Here is a 19415-nt window from a genome sequence, read left to right as displayed (position 1 = left end):
CCCTGGAACAAAGAAGGTTGGGGGTAGGAGGATTGCAAATTCAATGCCAGCCTGAGCAACTTAGTGAGATCCTGTCTCAAAATGAAAAAGAGCTGGCAGTGTAGCTCAGTGGGGTTCAAGCACCCTTAGGTTTAATCAATCCCAGCACACACAAAAATTAAATATTTAAATTCAATATTCAGTAGTAAACACTAAAAAAAAATTGTAGTTGTAGATTGTCAGCATGCCTTTATTTTATTTATTTTTGTATGCAGTGCTAAGGATTGAACCCAGTGCCTCATACATGCTAGGCAAGTGCTCTGCCACTGAGCCCAAGTCCCAGCCCCAGCCCTGAGTAGTAAATATTTTTAAAGTCTTAGACTACTAGAGTAGATGATTCCCAGGTCCTTCCTCCTCAGCTCTAAAGTTATTTATTGACAGGTTATTAAAAACAGGCATAAATAACTTAGCCATATAACCACAATCTAAGAGAGGTTGTATTAAATTAAACCAGTATCAGTAAGAAACTCCTAAAGATAAGATGTTTGACAGCATTCTTAAGTTCTCCCTAATCAGGCACACTTTAATGTTAAAAAGGAAAAGATGAGCAAGTTCTTCTGGGTACCATAAAAGAGTTTATATGGGTACCTAAAGATTATGATTTTTTTACTTTGCTAAAAGGGCAAATAGAGAATAATTTCCAAGCCACAAATCTACATCATACTTATTCCCAGAGAAGCAATCAGACCCTGATTCTATTCTGAAAATAATCTCAGAGTTATACAAAACATATTAAATGGAGGGTAGAGATGTAGCTCAGTGGTAGAGTGCTTGCCTAGCATATTCAAGGCCCGAGGTTCAATCCCTGGTACCAACACAAACACACAAACACACACACACACACACACACACAAAAAGCCACTAAAGGAGGAAAAAACAAATCTCTACAACACATTAGTTCCATTAATTCCAAGATATTTTAAGCTATTATACAAAATTTTGAAATTCACCCATTTTATGCTCTTTAATGAAACATCTGAAAGTGTTTATATTTCAATGTCAACTGAGATCAAGACAATCCATAGATATTTCTGAATTTCAAATCAGTACAATTTTGTCATAATAAGCAAACAATAGGCTGTCCATCCATACCTGGCTGACCCCCCCAGGAGCATACATCATAGTAGCAAGGGCCAGGAGAGTATGTCCTTCTAATAGCATACTGCTTACACCTGCCCGATTGGTGGGAATCAAAATTTGAGCATTTGCAAGGCTAGCCTGGAAGATCAGTTTGGGATCTGAAAAATAAAAGGGTTTCTTGTTATATCCTTAGCACTATCATAAAGTTAGGTACTCAACAAATATTTTTCATAAGAAAGAAATACAATATAGACTGGGTATGGAAAAAAAGTGCAAAGAAAACAACTTGAATAAAATACATTAAAATACTATCAGTACTTACCTATGTGTGATTACCTTTTTACATACTTAGGCCACCTACCCATGGAGGAGGTGTTAATTGTATCTCACAATTTATTTATTTTTTTATTTTGGTACTGGGGAATTAAACCCTGGGGTGCTTAACTACTGAGCCCTTTTTATTTTTTGAGACGGGGTTTTGCTAAATTGCTGAGGCTGACTTTGAACTTGTGATCCTCCTGCCTCCCGAACTGCCTGGATTATAGGTGTGCACCACCATGTCTTTTTGTTGTTGTTGTTGTTGTTATATATGACAGCAGAATGCATTACAATTCATAATACACATATAGAGCACAATTTTTCATATCTCTGGTTGTACACTTTTTTTTAAACAATGAATACATATATTATTTTATAACAAAGCTGCACCCAAACCCAAAACCAAAAATCTACAATAGACCAGTTATTTATCTAAAGAAAATTTTTGTAATACAGTGTACACACACCTGTTAAATTACTGGAAACTTGTCGACACTGAACTAAAAATTCAAACCAAGGGTGAGCTTCATATAATTCTTTCTTTTCCAAATAAGAACAATTTTCAGGACTAAGTCTGCATTAAGGGGAGAAAAAACAACTCTGGTTAGCATGCAGCATAAGACAGTTATAACCATGTTTGCTCAAGAGATAACCAATATTAGAAAAAAGAATCCTGGAATTACAAAGTTAGTATACTACAAAATAAATACTTCCACTCTTGCCTTGTATTTTATATACTTTTTATGATCTAAAAGTAGAGAATATTTTAGAGACAATATTCACTACCTTGATCAAATTTTACCAACTCTGCAAAAAACCTGAGATCTTACACTTTAAAATACTTAATATTTTATTGGTTTTTACTAAGAAAACTTTAAAAAATTTTTCATCCTGTTTTCCCCTTGCCACCCCCCTCCACACTCCCCCCTTGGGGATGAAGCAGGGGTACTTTACCTCTAAACCACATCCGCAGTCCATTTTATTTACTTATTTTAAAATTTTGAGACAGAGTCAACAAAGTCTATAAGGCTGGCCTCTGAGACTTTGCATCCTGGGCACAGAGGTGCATACCTATGATTTTCCTACCTCAACCTCCCAAGGTGCTGGGATTATAGGCATGCACAACTGTGCCCAGCCTTTTTGTCATTTTTAAAACAAAAAGTTTTCAAAAACCTTTACATAAATACAGAGATGCTAAAACTGAGGAGTTAAGGTTCAGAATATGTATTTTGAAAATATGGCTCTTAGCAAAGCATAGGGGCGCATGCCTGTAATTTTAGAGATTGATGCCAGCCCCAGCAACTTAGTGAGACCCTGTCTCAAAATAAAAAATAAAAAGCACTGGGGATGTGGTGGAGCACCCCTGGGATCAATTCCCAGGCCACAAGAAAAAAAAAAAAAGAAAATATGACTCTCAAATTTGTTCTTTTTTCATAGCAGTTTTGGAGAATCACTTCAGTGTGTGAGTAAGCCTCCATGATACAAACCTGGACTATATTCTCTGTTCAAACTTCTAGTGTTAACTACATAAAGTTTAAGAAAAACAACAAACCAACAAGTCTCTATTAGAGTAGAAGTGTGGACTCTAGAATCAAAGTAAACAGAATTAAATCTGGGTCTGCCCTTACTAGTTATGTGTCTTAGGTAAAAAATACTTAAGTTTCAAAGCCTCCGTATTTCCTTACTTGTAAAATGGAGATGGGGGTAACCACCACAGAGTTTTTGTGAAGATGAAATGAGTTAATGCATGTAAAGCATTTAGCCTAATGCCAAGAACATTGTAAGCACTTGTATTACAAACTACTTTCACTGCTGTTATTCTTATTGACCCAATAACACTGGCCACCGATACAATTTTGCAGGTTGATCTTAGGTAAATATATACTGATATGCAACAATTTATATAAGTTTTAGAGTTTATGTAATATGCGTTGCAGAGGCTATGAAATCAAAGTTGCTTAGCATTCTACTGGCAACATATCAAAGAATTACAGTGAAACTTTAGAATCTTCCTTTCTTTTTTTATGTATCTAGTTAAATGTGGCACTAAACTAAACTATGTACCAAGTGTTGGGATGGGAGAAACTACTTCAAACAGATTAATATCTCTCATGTAAATGCTTACTGTTTTCCTAAAAGTCCAGAAGTAGTATGAGAAGAGGAAATATGAAAAGGCAATTCTCAATACTTACTTGTAATAGTCAAGAAAGACAAAAAGAAGATACTGTAGACCATGTTCCAAGCAGTAGAGAATGAAATGAGAATGAAAATCCCAACCTTCTTTGGTCCTATAGTTTTGGACAGGGAGAGTGTCTTGCATCACACCCCCAATACGGCTGAGTCTTAGAAGGAAGAGTTCAAAATCTTCTAGTTCAGACCCAAGAAAAATTCCATTCCTGCCGGTTTAAGGTGTAAGAAAATAAAAAGTTGATATATTCAGAGCAGACCAAATCACTTCCACTGTTTAAGTATCAACTACTTAAAACAATAAGCATTTATAGGGGCTAGGGTTGTGTCTCAATAGAGACAGCTTGCCTCAAATGTATGAGCTACTGGGTTTGATACTCAGCACCACATATAAATAAATGAATAAAGATAAAGGTCCATCAACAACTAAAAAAAATTATATATATATAATTAAAAAAACAATAAGCATTTACAATATAAGGGTAACAGTTTTTACTCCATAAATATATTCTAAGGCACACATTTTGCCAGTTTCCTATGTAGGTTTCTGTAATATTACAGCATTTAAAGATATACTAATTAAAGTCTCAAGTTATCTTTGATATTTTGAAAACCTAACTAGACTATCTCTCCATTTTTTAAATATTTGGTTGGAACTATACAAACCAATGTGACAACAGTGGCAAGCTCTTGAAGTGGATGCTCTGTGCACTAAGAAAAATATCTCACTAAGAGGCTAAAATAATAAATAGACTACTAAATCAGAGAAACTTGCATTTCTGTATTACTTTTAACAAATTTACTGTTAAACACATTATATCTACCAAAGCAGTACAGAAAAATAGACATGGAGTTTAAAGCAGCACCATGTAACCACCACCCATATTATACAATATTGTATCTTGAGATGTTTAGTATATTCCTCCCCAATGCATGCACTTTGCTATCTCCAGAGCTTAAAAAAAACAAAAACAAAAACAAAACACACAAGTACTGAGGAAAGAACCCAGTGATACTTTACCTCGAAGCTACATCCCCAGCCCCTTTTACTCTTTTGAGACAGGGTCACGCCAAATTGCTGAGGACCTGCCTCAGCCTCCCTAACTGCTGGGATTACAGGTGGGCCACTATGCCTGGCCCTCACCATTTTTTCTTATTGCTCTTCCTTTTATTTTTCCCAAGGGGGATTAATTCAACAGTTATAATACCTGGCCAATTTATCTAAAACTTCATTCCTCATGTAGTTGTTGCAGCAAGTATTCTGATCAATAACATCAACAGTCAGAGGGGGCCATTTGCTCTGCTGAAGTGAAAGGTAACCTTCCTGGGTCTGAAACTCTCCAATCCACAAGACAATGTTTAACCAATCATGGTGAGCTGTGAGGTATCTCCACAGGGCTTCTGGGGAATACAGTTTATATTCTACACAAAGAACAAAACACATTTTAAAGTGCAATGAATTATGATGGTTAACATGTAACTCAATACTGAATTAAATATTCAGTAAATATAATCTGAACATGAATATTCATATAATGTATGAATTATTCAGGTTATTTGTTTTTTTACAGTTTTCCTCTTGTATTGTTCATTTTACAATCAATAACATCTAGAAGAGTTAAATATTTTTCATCACTAGTGGTTAAAATGAAATAGGTATGTTAAACTACCCATTTCACTTATCTATTCAATCCTCTTTTTTCTATAGTACTGAGAATGGAAAACAAAGGCGCTCTATCATTGAACTACACACCCAAAGCCTCTTTTTAATTTTATTTTGAGATCCTGACTCACTAAGTTGCTGAGGCTGGCTCAACTTTACAATCCTCCTGCCTCAGCCTCCAAAGTCTCTGGGATGTACAGATGTGTGCAACAATTCCTGGCCTCTTTCCTTTATTATAAAAAGCTTTGCTGGATGCAGTGGTGCCTATAATCCCAGCGACTCAGGAGAACGAGGAGGATCACAAGTTCTAAGCCAGCCTCTACAACTTAGCAAGGCCCTAAGCAACTTAGCGAGACCCCGTTTCAAAACAAATAAGAAGGGCTGGAGATATGGTTCAGTGGTAGTTCAATCCCTGATACCAAAAACAAACAAACATTGGCTATAATAGTAAAAATAAATTTGATTCTCTGATATACCACTTTTCATCACTGTTATCCTCTAGAGCCCTGAGGTGACATGGATCCTTAACTTACACAAGAAACTCAAAAACTATTTGGAAAAACAAAGAATGTCACTCTGAAGCTGGAATAAAAACTTGGTCTTGACTCTCAATTCATTAAATCATATGTCTTTATTTTCACTATCACATTGTAAATCCATCACAAAAATGTTGGGATAAGAGGTCTTAACCCATTTTGTCCCATTGTTCCAGATGTGGAACATCTATGAAAACTTAAATACAGTATATAATTAGAATGTAATTCTAACAATTATAATGAATCATAAGCTCTGGATTGATTTCCAACCTATTTTAATGCACCCATGTCAATTCTGTTGAAATATTCACCGAATGCAAAACTTGAGATTCAATGGATTAATACAATGTCTTGCATTTTAGAGAAACTTAATATCTACCCCCTCTCAAAAGAATTCTAAAATAGAGACACAAAAAAAATTAAAATGCCAGTACCTAATTTAACCCTTGTTTAATTTGCATATATTTAGCACTCTCTCGTACTTGCCTTCTGGACTTATCCTGGGGAGAAGGATATATTCTTGCATTGGTTGATCCCACCACTGAGCCCAATTTAATGCAATTGTATGGTCCAGTTTATCAAATTCATCTTTACAATCATATTGGAGGAATGAGTCCAAAATAGATTTGTGCTTGAAAAAATCTTGTTCCTTTATCCAATACCTAAAAACAGTATCATATATATATATTTTTTAACTTTGGAAGAAAAAGCATCCTTTTTATCTACAAGAACACCTATTCTTTGGGGGGGGGTATACAATTCTGATTATGCAAATATTAAAATGATGGGAAATCCCTTCTATATGATACAAATTTTTGTTTCTGAGAAGGTTGACTCAGTTCCATGTTAAGAAACTTGTGCTCATAATTATTACAAACTAAATATTATCTATAATATTCTTCCAATGTTATCAAAAGGAGACTGATGAGACTACCTGGGAAAAGAATGTATCTGCATATTTCCTTGGACACGTCCCGAATAAAATTTTTCAACTTGATGCACACAATCTATAGTTCTTTTTTCTTTTTCAGAAAAATAATTTTTTTCTTTCAAAATTTCAACCTTGAATAAAAGATAATTAAAACAGTGACCTCACAAAACTCAAGCACATATGCAAAACAAAAATCATGAGATTAAATGCCATCTAAAAATTGCATTTTTAATTCTTGAATTTACATTCACAAAAATTTTCCTTGACCATAAGTGTAATAATTTAAAAAGAAAGAATTGTCGTATATTTACTTATTAGATATTAGTTGAATATTAAAATTATTTTTTAAAGTTTTTCTTCCATATTTTTCTAAAAAAAATGTAAACTACACAGTCTCATCTTTAAATGGGACAGAAAAATTTAAAGGCAAGGCTACCATACATCTAAGATAGGCTATACAACAGCCTACCATGACGATTCACTTGTGTACAAAGGTCAATGTAAACAATTACACTCTAAAGCTGGGGTTTCTTAAAAAAAAAAAAAAGGTAAACTACACAGTTTCATCTTTACCTACCAAATAATCTCGTACATTTCTATTTGTTGTATAGAAGCATATCTTGAGCAAGTGGTCCTTTACATCAAAACCCTATAATAGACATAGAAAATCAAAAAACCTTACATTTAGTAATGAAATTATTTGGAACACAAACATGTTAGATATAGAAGTATTCTATTATAGACATGCATTCTATTAGAATACCACATCTTTTCTTCTCTTGCAAATATTTATTTTCCGAATACATATTTACTGCATATTCCTAAAGTCCTTAAACACTTTGTCAGAGCAAAGATAACATGTAGAACAATTTAAGTAAGGCCAGGCTACCATACATCTAAGACAAACTATACAACAACCTGATATGATGATTCATTTAAAAGACCAATGTAAACAATTACCCCTTACATAGTTTCACTCCTCTGCACTTCCAGGAAGTTACCATGGACAAGACCCCACCAATGCAGATTAGGGCCAGATCTCAATTTAGTCTGGGAACACTACTTCTAGGATTTCCCTTCTCAGATGAAGTAAACTCATGAAACATGAAGCCCTAAGCAAAGGCATATTCCACTAGAAAGCACAAAAAAAGATGTAAGGGGTCACATGAACAATACAGAAGATCCTCCAATAAATCATAAGTCCTATCAACAGGGAGATGATGAAAACTCCATTTATTTTTATCTATCTATATATCTACCTATCTATTTATTATTCTTTTTTATGCCAGAATTGAACTGAGAGGCCCTTAACCACTACACTATATCCTCAGTCCTTTCTATTTTTATTTATTTATTTTTGTGGTGCTGGGGATTGAATCCAGGGACTTATGCATGTAAGGCAAGTACTCTACCAACTGAGCTATATCCCCAGCCCAACCCAGGAAGTTACCATGGACAAGGACCCACTAAGTTAGATAGGGCCTCACTAAATCGCTGAGGCCAGCTTTGAACTTGCTATCCTCCTGCCTCATTCTCCAGAGTGGCTGGGAATACTGGCATGTGCCACCGTGCCCAGCAGGAACTCCATTTAAAAATAATCTTCAAACTGGGCACAGTGGTGCACATCTGTAATCCCAGCAACTCAGGAGGCTAAGGCAGGAGGATTGCAAATTCAAAGCCAGCCTCAGCAATTTAGAGAGACCTTGTTTCCAAATAAAATTTAAAAAAGGGGATGAAGCTCAGTGGGTTCACCCCTGGGTTCAATTCCCAGTACCAAAATACATACATACATACACACACACACACACACACACACACACACACACACACACACACATCTTCAAGAAGCCAGACACAGTGGTGCATGTCTGTAATCCCAATGGTTTGGGAGACTAAGGCTAGGGGATCACAAGTTCAAAACCAGCCTCAGCAACTAAGCAAGGCCCTAAGCAACCTAATAAGAACCTGTCTCTAAATGAAATATTTTAAAAGGGCTAAGACAATCCCAAAGAACCAAAGGTGTTTACTCTGATATCCAGACACTAATTCACAATGGCAGGGAGGAGAAGAGAGGGACTTTGGATTAGACAGAGGGGAGTGAAGGGAGGGGAGAGGGAATAGGGATAGAAATGATAGTAGAATGAATCAGACATTATTGCCCTATTGCATATATAATTACACAACCTGTATAACTCTACATCATGTACAACCAGAAGAATGAGAAGTTATACTCCATTTTTGTATGATGTGTCAAAATGCATTCTATTGTCATATATAACTAATTAGAACAAATTTTTAAAAATAAATAAAAAGGGCTAGGGATGTTGCTCAGTTGTTAAGCACCCTGCATTCAATCCCCAGTATCACAAAGAGAGAGAGAGAGAGAGAGAGAGAGAGAGAAAGGAAATGTGTGTGTGCGTGCGTAAAAGCAAGAGATTGAGTGTGTGTGTGTGTGTGTGTGTGTGTGTGTGTGTGTGAGAGAGAGAGAGAGAGAGAGAGAGAGAGAGAGAGAGAGAATGATATCAACTTATTGTCCATCAATAGCTGTATGGATAAAGAAAATGTGGAGTGTATATATCTAATGGTACATTATTCAGACTAAGAAAGAAGGGAACCATGCCATTTACAAGCCAGACACAGAAATTCAAATGTTACATGATTCCATCTACATGTGCAATCTTAAAAAGAAAATTTAACTTGTAGTAACAGAATAGACTGGAAGTCACCAGTGGGCAGCAAGTACGGGAAAGGAAGAGATTGGCTAAAGGGTACAAATTTTCAGTCATAAGACAAATAAGTCCTGGACTTATATATAGCATAAGCTAAAAATATATGTTATACATGATATTTGTTAGGAGGATAATAATATCTTGTAGACTTGAAATTTGCTAAGAGTTTTCAAGTGTTCTCACCACAGACACACAACTATATAAGGTAACATTAATTAGTTTGTGGTAATCTTTTTCACAATGTATACACACATCAAAGCATCACATTTTACACATTAAATATGTATTTTTTTCATTAATCATACCTCAATAAAGATGGGGGGGAAATCTCTTCAGGAAAGTTCTCAGTACCAAAAAACATTTCTCAGGATAATTAATGTCACTTTTTTTCTAGTAAGGACTATGTAAATTTCTTCACTTGTAATGCAACAATGAAAAAACTCAGTTTTTACAGCAACCAGAAATCATATTAAGTGACTGGAGATCTTCTCTTACATCAGGGACTTTAAGATCTGACAAATGCGATTATACCACTCACCATGTTCTTCAGAAGTTCAGAGGCTTCCTTTATATTGTTCTTCCTTAAATTGTCAAAGACCAAACCTAGGCCTATCCTAATCAGTTCCTCAAGTTTTTGAGCAGAATGACTGTTACTCCTAAAGAAGGTTTGTGCCTCTGGTATTTTGTTGTTTAAAATGGCATTGGCAATAACTTCCTAGGAGAAGGAAGAAAAAACATTTACCTTTAGGTTCTTTTTAATTTTCTTATTATGATTATCAACATAGGATTTATACATTCACTAAATACCTACTAAGGGACCTTTATTGAAAATCTATTACTAGTATCTGCAGCTAGGCATAGGGAATATGAAGCTGACTAAAATAGACCCTGCTCTCCAAGAGCTCTGTGTCTAGTGATAGTCAGTGTCAGTAACACAAATAGAGTACTGTCTGTGATAAAAAGTATCCCAGGATGTTACAGACCAGGGTTCAGAACAGGTGTTACCAAATAAAAAACACAAAAGGCACAGGGCTTCTTAGTAGAAGTAACTAATGAATAAAAAAAATCTAAGATCAATAATTAAGAAAAGATGACAGGTGCTCCAAAAAGTGAGACTATCAAGTATAGAGGCAAAAGAAAAAACTGCATCAAGTCTTCAGGGACTTGACAATACTTCAAATCCCAGCAGCACCAAGGGGGAAAAAAAAAAAAGTTTGAGAAACTGGTAGCATCTTAACCTTATCGTTTCATTCCCCATTGTTTTTTTTTTTTTTTTTTTGGTAGTGCTAGGGATTAAACCTTGCATGTCCTAGGCAAGCTCTCTACCACTCAGCTACATCCCCTGGCTCTTTTTATTTTTTATTTTGAAATAAGGTGTCCCTAAATTACTCAGGCTGGTGTCGAACTTGGGATCCTCTTGCATGAGTTTCCCAACCAGCTGGGATTATAGGCAGATGCCACTATGCCTGGCCCTACTCATCTAAATCATTCTGGCTTTTGTCTTTCGAATACCAGTACTCTTCATGTGAATAGAGGAATCCTTCCAGTCTCTAAGTAATACAGAGGGCAGCATGTTTTGGCTATATTCACATCTACTGGGTAAAGAAAGGCGAAAGGATGGAATCAAGAAATGTAACTCACAAAAAGTGTTAATTAGAATTACAGACATGACTCAAATTGAGTATACTCCAAATAATGATGCTATAAAGGAAAATTTTCCTAGATCAAATTATTAGTAGATCTAATAACTCAATTTATTCAGAGGTCAGGCAGAACGCATGAGTCTGAAGTGCCAGGCCCAAGACAGTGAAAAGTATTACTTGAGGAGGGGCTGCTTCAAATGGCCCTGGGGTCAGGTGCTGGATACAAGTGGGCAAGATTGGCATTAACAGGGAGCCTGTGTTCTGAATTAAATAAACAAATCTCTTGTAGACATAAATTTGAAGTCATATCCAGAGATCCCAAAACCTATGAAACCTAAAACCCTTTCTGAAGATTCTGAATCACAGGTGTATAGATTCTAAATTCTATTTATTTTATTGTTTTCAGGTCCTCTGAATCTAGCACATAAAATACAATAATTATTCATATTTACCTCAGAGCTGAGTTTCTCCCATATATCACTCTCTTTCACTGTGCTGACACTTTCACTGACATTATATTCATCTATAGTATCTGTTGGCTTCCAAGGAAACTTTATCATGAAAGTTCTAAGTTCATTAATGTAGCTGGTCAAAATATCCACTGCTTTCTGTAGATGTTCATCTATCTCTGTGGAAAATATCAATGTGCCAATTCATATACATGTACATATTATGGCAGCGGAAAGAAGAGGACATGACTAGTTAGAAAGAGTTCTAGAGAATGCCAAAATTGAAAATTGCTATCTTCAAATTTTCAAAATATATTTGAGGACTGTTTTCTATTTACAAGCATCTGTGTTTTAATATAGTCCTTTTTACATTCTTCACAATGATTAGTCCTAGGTCTTTTTGCCAACTTTCTCAGTATCAAAACTCATTTCACTTAATTACATGTCATCTTTATTCAGCTTTAGCAAATGGCACTTCACTGTCCTGACACACAGGAATGCGTCCCCTTTCTTTGCTGCTATTCTTACCTTCAGTGTGAATACAAAGTTCCTTCATCTGTTTGTTAAGGAAAGACAATGTAAGACTAAGCAATTGCTCTGAAAAGTGTTTGCTTTGGGTTTCAGAATCACTTTCTCTAATTGCTGAGCAAAGTAAGTCCAATGCTGGTATCAGCTCTTCCACATCTGAGAAAGAAGCAAAGAAATTAGTATGAAGGACACTAGACCACTCCCAATAAAATTAACAAATCCAAAAATTCCATGTTGTAATATTTAAAATACATACAAGGACCAATGTGCTATTTTCACAAAACTTTTATGAAGGCTTCTTACCTGCAACTTCAATGATTTTCATTACTATTAATAATTATTCACTGGTATTATCATTAACTACCATTTTGCTGATTTACTACATCTTAAGTACTAAACTTAGTATTTGTAAATTCTTTCTTATTCCAATAGCTTAAGAGGTAGATGTTCCTTTTTCCATAGATGAGGAAACAAGTACAGAGAGGATAAGTAATTTGTCTAAGCTAAAAATGGCACAGGCAAAATTTGAACCTATGTCTGTGTGATTCCAAAGCTACTCTCTTCAACACACAGAAATGTAAGCCCTTGAAGTCTCTACTTGTTGCTGAAGGCCCTAATGAAGTGATTCCTGTTATGACTGCTTATGTGAGAATGATAGGAACCATGGGCAATCCTCCCAGAAAGTAGGTAAAACATTTCTATGCTTTTCTTATTCTTCTTCTTCTTCTTATTATTATTATTATTGGTACTGGGAATTGAATCCAGGGTCTCACAGATATTGGGCAAGCACCCTACTACTGAGCTACATCCCAGCCCTTGCCATGCTTATTATTCCACGTTCACTGTTGCCCTTTAGAGCAGAGCACTTCAAGTGAGAGTAGAGGAGAAATCATTGACCACCAAACAGGGAAAGTGAACAATGACCACATACTTTCAGATGGAGCATCACTCAATATCACAAACCAGGATTTTTTCTATAAATTCAAGTGGATTAAAAAGGGGAGAGCATCTTAAAAAGTCAGCAAGTTGGGAGATAGAAGACCAAACTCTGCAATCAAAATGAAAGAGGACTGGGAATATAAGCTCAGTAGTATAGTGCTTGCCCAGCATATTCAAGGCCTCCAGGTTTGACCCCTAGCACCAACCAACCAACCAAGCCCCTCTCAGCACCAAAAAAAAAAAAAAGAAAAGAAAATTTCTAATTCATATTCTCAGTGAGAACTAACACTGAGCAGATTGTCATTTTCTCCATATGCAACTAGGGTAGAAATTGGTAGAAGTTCTTTGGAGGAAAATTTATCAAGGCAATTAAGAATGTGCATTATGTACACTCACTAGCCTGAAAATTTCATGTCTAGAATTTATTCCAAGTATATTTATTCCAATTATACATACATAAAATTACACATAGCATTTATGGTATATTGCCAATATTTAAAAACTGGAATCAATCTAAATGTCTAATAGTTGGATGAGTAAATTATGACATAGTCCATAAAATGAAATTCATGCCATCATAATATCTATCTATGTACAGAAAAATGTCTAAAATATATTATTCAAGTAGGGGAAAAAAGCAGATGATAATATCACATGTATAGGGGTGAGGTAATCAGGGACCACCACAGGGACATTAAAAGTATGGTATGTATTCTTTCCCACCCTCCTCAATCTTCCAATCCACCTTCTCAATCACAAAAACCAGATGTATCATAAAAGCTAGAATGCCTTCAGGGGCTGGGGTTGTGGCTCAGCGGTAGAATGCTCAACTAGTGCATGCGGGGCCCTGGGTTTGGACCTCAGCACCACATATAACTAGGTTAATAGAGGTGTTGTGTCTATCTGCAACTAAAAAATTAAAAAAAAAAAAAAAAGCCTAGGATGCCTTCAACATAATGTCTCCAAGAATAAACCAGATGAGAGAATGAGACTGTTGGAAATCACCACAAAATTTGTACAGGATGGTGATAATGATTAAAAAATACAGGATTTCAGCACCCCCCTCCCAATAAAAATAAAAACGTACATCTCCCTTTGTTCGGGGAACAGCCTGATCCACTTCTCCATCAGTGTTTTCTCTCTGCAGGTGAAGTCCCAATTAAAACTTTGCCTGTATGTTAATGCTCCCTTGATTCAATTTAATTTCAACTGTCATATCAAGTCAGAGCTTCCACCTCAGGTTTTACCCGTCCCTCTAAACAGAGGATTGACATGATTATCCGTTCCAAGAATAAAAGTTAGGCTTCCTATTTTTTAAGGAAGAATAGCCAAAATCTTAAGAAGAATTGACAAAGTAGCAAAAAACGAGTCAGTGTGAAAATTCTTATAACAAAATCTAATCCGCAACTCCACAACTCAGAAAGCAATCAGTATTGTCCATATACATCTCAGGCAGTTGCAAGTATCAGCAATGAATTTTATTCTTTCTTGTATAAAATTTTCATGAATTTGAAAGATCATCTTCTCCTTGCATATTAAAAATATCAAACACAGCACAGAATATGAATAATATCCCACTTAGAATGACAACATCTATAGAGTCTGAAAACTCTCTCAAGTTTCCACAATGTATATAAATCCCATACATTAGTTCTGGTAAGTAGAGAAGTCAACAAGTCATCAGAATACACGATAATTTCAAAGTAATTAAAAATGACCAGTACAAATGGAGAAGTCTTTATTTTACTTACTTCTTAAATATAAATGAGATGGCAAGTGATCAAACTGATCGGGTACAGAAGATTTTGAAGACAGAATAAAAAGATTTTCCTTGCTCTTCAAGAAGAAATCTACTGTGTCCAGCTGACGATTTTCTATTCCAGCCTAAAATGGGGGGAAGGAGGAATCAGGAAAAAAAAAAAAATCAGGATTCAGATTTTTTTTTTTTTTAAACTTTAGAACTTAATGTGCAAAGACTGATGGAGATGTTACTGGGTGGCTCTAATAACCACCTGGGAGGAAAGAGATTAGGCCATGACACTCAATGCTCCAGAAATATTCAGAGCCAAACTGGCAGGAAAATAGGTTTTATCAGCTTTGAAGGTAGATAAAGCTTTTGAAATATGATAAAGATGCTCACCCTTACTTCTGGATATTATACTGAAGGTCCTAACAGCAAAACAGGACAAAAAGAATAAAAACATAAGTATTTTTTTAAATATTCTTTTAGTTGCAGAGGAACACAATATCTTTATTTATTTTTATGTGGTACTGAGGATCAAACCCAGTGCCTCACACGTTCAAGACAAGCACTCTACCACTGAGCTATAGCCCTAGCCCCCCAAAAGTTTAAGTATTCAAAGAGAAGAAACAAAGTTATATTATTCTGATGTTAAATGCAAATTAACTATATAAAGACTTCCATAGAATAGATCCATTATTAGGATGAGTTAACAGATCAGCTAAATACAAAAATCAAGATATAAAAAGTTAACTGTATTTTTTTTAATATTTATTTTTTAGTTATAGATGGACACATATTTTTTTTATTTTATTTTTATGTGGTGCTGAGGGTCGAACTCAGTGCCTCACGCGTGCTAGGCGAGCACTCTACCTCTAAGCCACAATCCCAGCCCCAACTGTATTTCTTTACACTGGAAAGGAATGATGTAATTTATAACGTACCACTTATAACAAATAATAGGTAAAACAAGATGGCAGTAAAGTAAGACCTTCTAGAAATGATTGTCTGTTCACAGAAATATCAATTTGAACAGCTATTAACACATGAAATTACTTTCACCAAGAAATAAAGAAAAGGTGAAAGATCACAGTATCTGGTTTTGACACACACATACACACACAAAACAAACGATTAAGGAAGGCGGCAAAGAGTTGCCTACGTCACCTCTCGTCCAACTCAAAGCAAATGACGTGGAGAGAGATGCCTTCTACTTGGGGGAAAGAGAGGGAATTAGGTCCTAATAGTTAGAACTGAGTACTAGGACTACCACAATGAAACCCAGTGCTACCAACAGCCTATTTCCACCGCCCCTCCCCAAACCTGGGCAGCACACTGTGGGGAAAGATTCCATTTACTAGAGGTAGATATGCCCAGTGTCTGCTAAAAGTCTATGATTGGTGTGTTGTCACTACTTCAGCACTAAAGGGCAGAAAAATACTCTGCTGGGCTAGTAAAACCCAACCCTGAGCAGATTCTAATGGCTCCTGTTCTTGTGCTACAGCCACTGGACAAGACCTCTGGACCTGCCCTACACCAGATGAAAACCTGAGGCTCTGGTGGACACACTTGTATTTCAGTCAGCATCATGTCTAGCTAGCAATACATGAGTATAATGAGTACACAGCAGCAGACAGGTGACAGGAGCATGAACCTTGATCCTGCCCATGCTGTGCTAATTTCAGCAGGCTGCAGGCTCCAGGTGCAATCCAGCATTGAAGCATTAGTAGTCACAAGACTGCCCACTCTACCCTAATCCAAACCCCAAGTAACATAGCTCAAAGAGTCAATATCCACTTGGGAAGAGTGAGGAAAGTGTGAAGTCACTGCTGAGAACCCCAGGGCCACTCCTTCCATGGTAAGAACCTGTGACAGGCAGAAGCCTGAAGTGACTATACACAGTGACTATAGACAAGGTATTTGGGCCGAATCTGGTCCCAAACAGAGACTTCCAAAGACTGACTACATTTTTTAGACACTTCCCCAATCCATCCTAAAGAATTGACCATTGTGGATTTGTGACAAATTTGGGATTGGGGTGCCCTCTCATGCTGAAACAGTGACAACATATCAATCATGGGCTTGAAAATCTGAGCTCAGGATACCATTCAGTCTGAAATATCAGCAGTGACCATAGGTTCTGAGAAAATAAGCAGCCAACTTAGAATTTATGCAAGGACAGGTACAAACAAAGCCAGATTATGAAGAATAGAATAAATACCCAATCCTCAAGGTGCACATGTTGTCATATACCAACAAACATCATGAACTTCCAGAAAACCTTGACTTCACCTAATAAAGGCAAAATAAGGCACCAGAAACATAAAGCAACAACATGTATGAATTCTCACACAATTTTTTTTGGTACCAGGGATTGAACCCAGGGGCACTGAGCCACATCCCTGCCCCCTTTTTAAATTTAGAGACAGGGTCTCACTGAGTTGCTGAGGCTGGCTTTGTACTTGTGATCCTTCTGCTTCAGCCTCCTAAATTGCTGGGATTAAAGGTTATGTGAAACCATACCCAGCGCTTGGACAAAGAATTTAACATAGGTATTCAAAGAAAACTAATGTCTCTTCCCCAGTATTGCCTACAGAGATGACAGCCATTTTCTATTCAGTGAATCTTAATCATTGGCCACTCATACATCTACAGTCTACCTGTCCCTACTTCCCCTGGATTAGGTTTGCTTTCAGACCTCTTGTGAAGCCCAATATCAAAAAGAAGATGAAGGGACTGGTATTGTGGCTCAATGGCAGAGCACTTGCCTCCCACATGTGAGGCCCTGGGTTCAATCTTCAGCACCACATATAAACAAACAAATAAATGTATTGTGTTCCATCTATGAATAAAAAATATTTAAAAAAAAGAAGATAAAGAAATTCATCCAGCAACAGGCAGATTGATACATCAGAATTAAGATAAGTAGCAGCGACCAGATGTTCGGACAAGGTGTGGAGAAAATTCAAGGGCCAATCTTGATTCTCAACATTAGTTATGGAAGCACTAAGAAAACTGAACATGCTGCCCAGTGGCTTTTAGATGTTCCTGGTCCACAATGTTAAGGATCAGGAAATCCTCCTGATACACCTCTTTTTTTTTTTTTTTTTTTTTTTTAATACTGGGGATTGAACCCAGGGAGTACTAAGCCACTTAATGAGACAGGTCTCACTAAGTTGCTTAGGGTCTTGCTAAACTGCTGAAGCTCGCCTTATACTTTCAATCCTCTTGAGTTACTGGGATTAGGGTTGGGGATTGTGCCAACACACTTGGCTCAATAAATCTTATGCAGAGATTGTTCACAATGTTTTCCTAAGAACTGGAAAGCTCAGCTAGCCATCACAATCACCAATTCCAGTGCCAGGCTGTGCAGCAAAGAAAATAGATGGTTTGAGCTCACTTTATTTGTGTTTAAGTAGAACTATAAAAACTGCAAAAAAGGACTGGGGTTGTGGCTCAGAGATGGAGCACTCACCTATGCATGGGGCACTGGGTTCAATCCTCAGCACCACATAAAAATGTAATGTGTCCACCTACAACTAAAAATTAAATATTTAAAAAAATACTGCCCAAAATTGAACCACTAAAGCTCAAAAAATAATGCCAAGTTAATAATGGGATGGTATCAAATTAAAAAGAGTCTACACAGCAAAGGAAACAATTAGGAATATGAAGACAGAATCTACATAATGGGAGAAAATCTTTGTTCACTACTCTTCTGACAGAGGACTATTATCTAGAATATATAAAGAACTCAAAAAACTTAACACCAAAAACCCAGATAACCTGATTAATAAATGGGCAAATGAATTAAGAGACACTTCTCAAAAGAAGAAATACAAATGGTCAACAAATATATGGAAAAGTATTCCATATTAGTATAATTAGAGAAGTTACTAATTAGATCAGTAATTAGATTAGTAATTAGAGAAACGAAAATCAAAACCACATTGAGATTTCCTCTCACACCGTCAAATGGCAGTCATCAAGAATACAAACAATAATAAATCTGGAATGTGGAGGAAAAGCAACATTTTACATTGTTGGTGGGATTGTAAATTACCATAACCACTATGGAAATCAGTATAGAGATTCCTCAAAAGACTAGGCATAGGCCAGGTGGAGTGGCCCACGTCTGTAATCCCAGTGGCTTGAGAGGCTGAAGCAGGAAGATTGAGAGTTCAAAGTAGCCTCAGCAAAAGCAAGGCTCTAAGCAACTCAGTGAGGCCCTGTCTCTAAGTAAAACATAAAAAAGAGCTGGGGATGTGGCTCAGTGGTTAAGTGCTCTTGGGTTCAAATCCTGGTACCAAAAAAAAAAAAAAAAAAGACTAGGCATGGAAACCCAGCCATACCACTCTTCAGTATTTATCCTAAACAATTAAAGTCATCATACTATAATGATACATGTATACACATGTTTATAGCAATACAATTCACAACAAACTATGGAACCAACCTAGGTGTCCATCAACCAAAGAATGGATAAAGAAAATGTGGTGTATATATAGACAATGGCATTTTATTTAGCCATAAAGAAAAATAAAATTATGTCTTTTGATGGAAAATGGATAGAACTTGAGACCTTTATGTTAAGGGAAATAAGACAAACTCAGAAGGCCAAGGGTCATATGT

At 36.3% G+C, this 19415-nt stretch overlaps 1 protein-coding gene across 4 annotated transcripts in view; it reads right to left on the bottom strand.

Moving 5' to 3' along the window:
* Positions 1-19415, bottom strand: part of Spg11 (SPG11 vesicle trafficking associated, spatacsin) — a 76541-nt gene that overhangs the window by 38606 nt on the left and 18520 nt on the right. For all 4 annotated transcript variants that reach the window (XM_040274924.2, XM_021726459.3, XM_005316508.3 and 1 more), the window contains exons 8-18: positions 14794-14926; positions 12104-12259; positions 11579-11754; positions 10022-10198; positions 7332-7403; positions 6758-6885; positions 6310-6485; positions 4833-5046; positions 3630-3833; positions 1905-2011; positions 1132-1277 (exon numbers count right to left, since the gene is read on the bottom strand). In XM_040274924.2, coding sequence (XP_040130858.1) covers positions 1132-1277; positions 1905-2011; positions 3630-3833; positions 4833-5046; positions 6310-6485; positions 6758-6885; positions 7332-7403; positions 10022-10198; positions 11579-11754; positions 12104-12259; positions 14794-14926 — 1689 coding nt within the window. The remainder of the gene's footprint in view (positions 1-1131; positions 1278-1904; positions 2012-3629; positions 3834-4832; positions 5047-6309; positions 6486-6757; positions 6886-7331; positions 7404-10021; positions 10199-11578; positions 11755-12103; positions 12260-14793; positions 14927-19415) is intronic.

The sequence above is a fragment of the Ictidomys tridecemlineatus genome, chromosome 5, assembly GCF_052094955.1.
Source record: "Ictidomys tridecemlineatus isolate mIctTri1 chromosome 5, mIctTri1.hap1, whole genome shotgun sequence".
Classification (NCBI taxonomy): domain Eukaryota; kingdom Metazoa; phylum Chordata; class Mammalia; order Rodentia; family Sciuridae; genus Ictidomys; species Ictidomys tridecemlineatus.
Note: the sequence above shows the minus strand (reverse complement) of the source record. Positions and strands in the feature narration are given on the sequence as shown.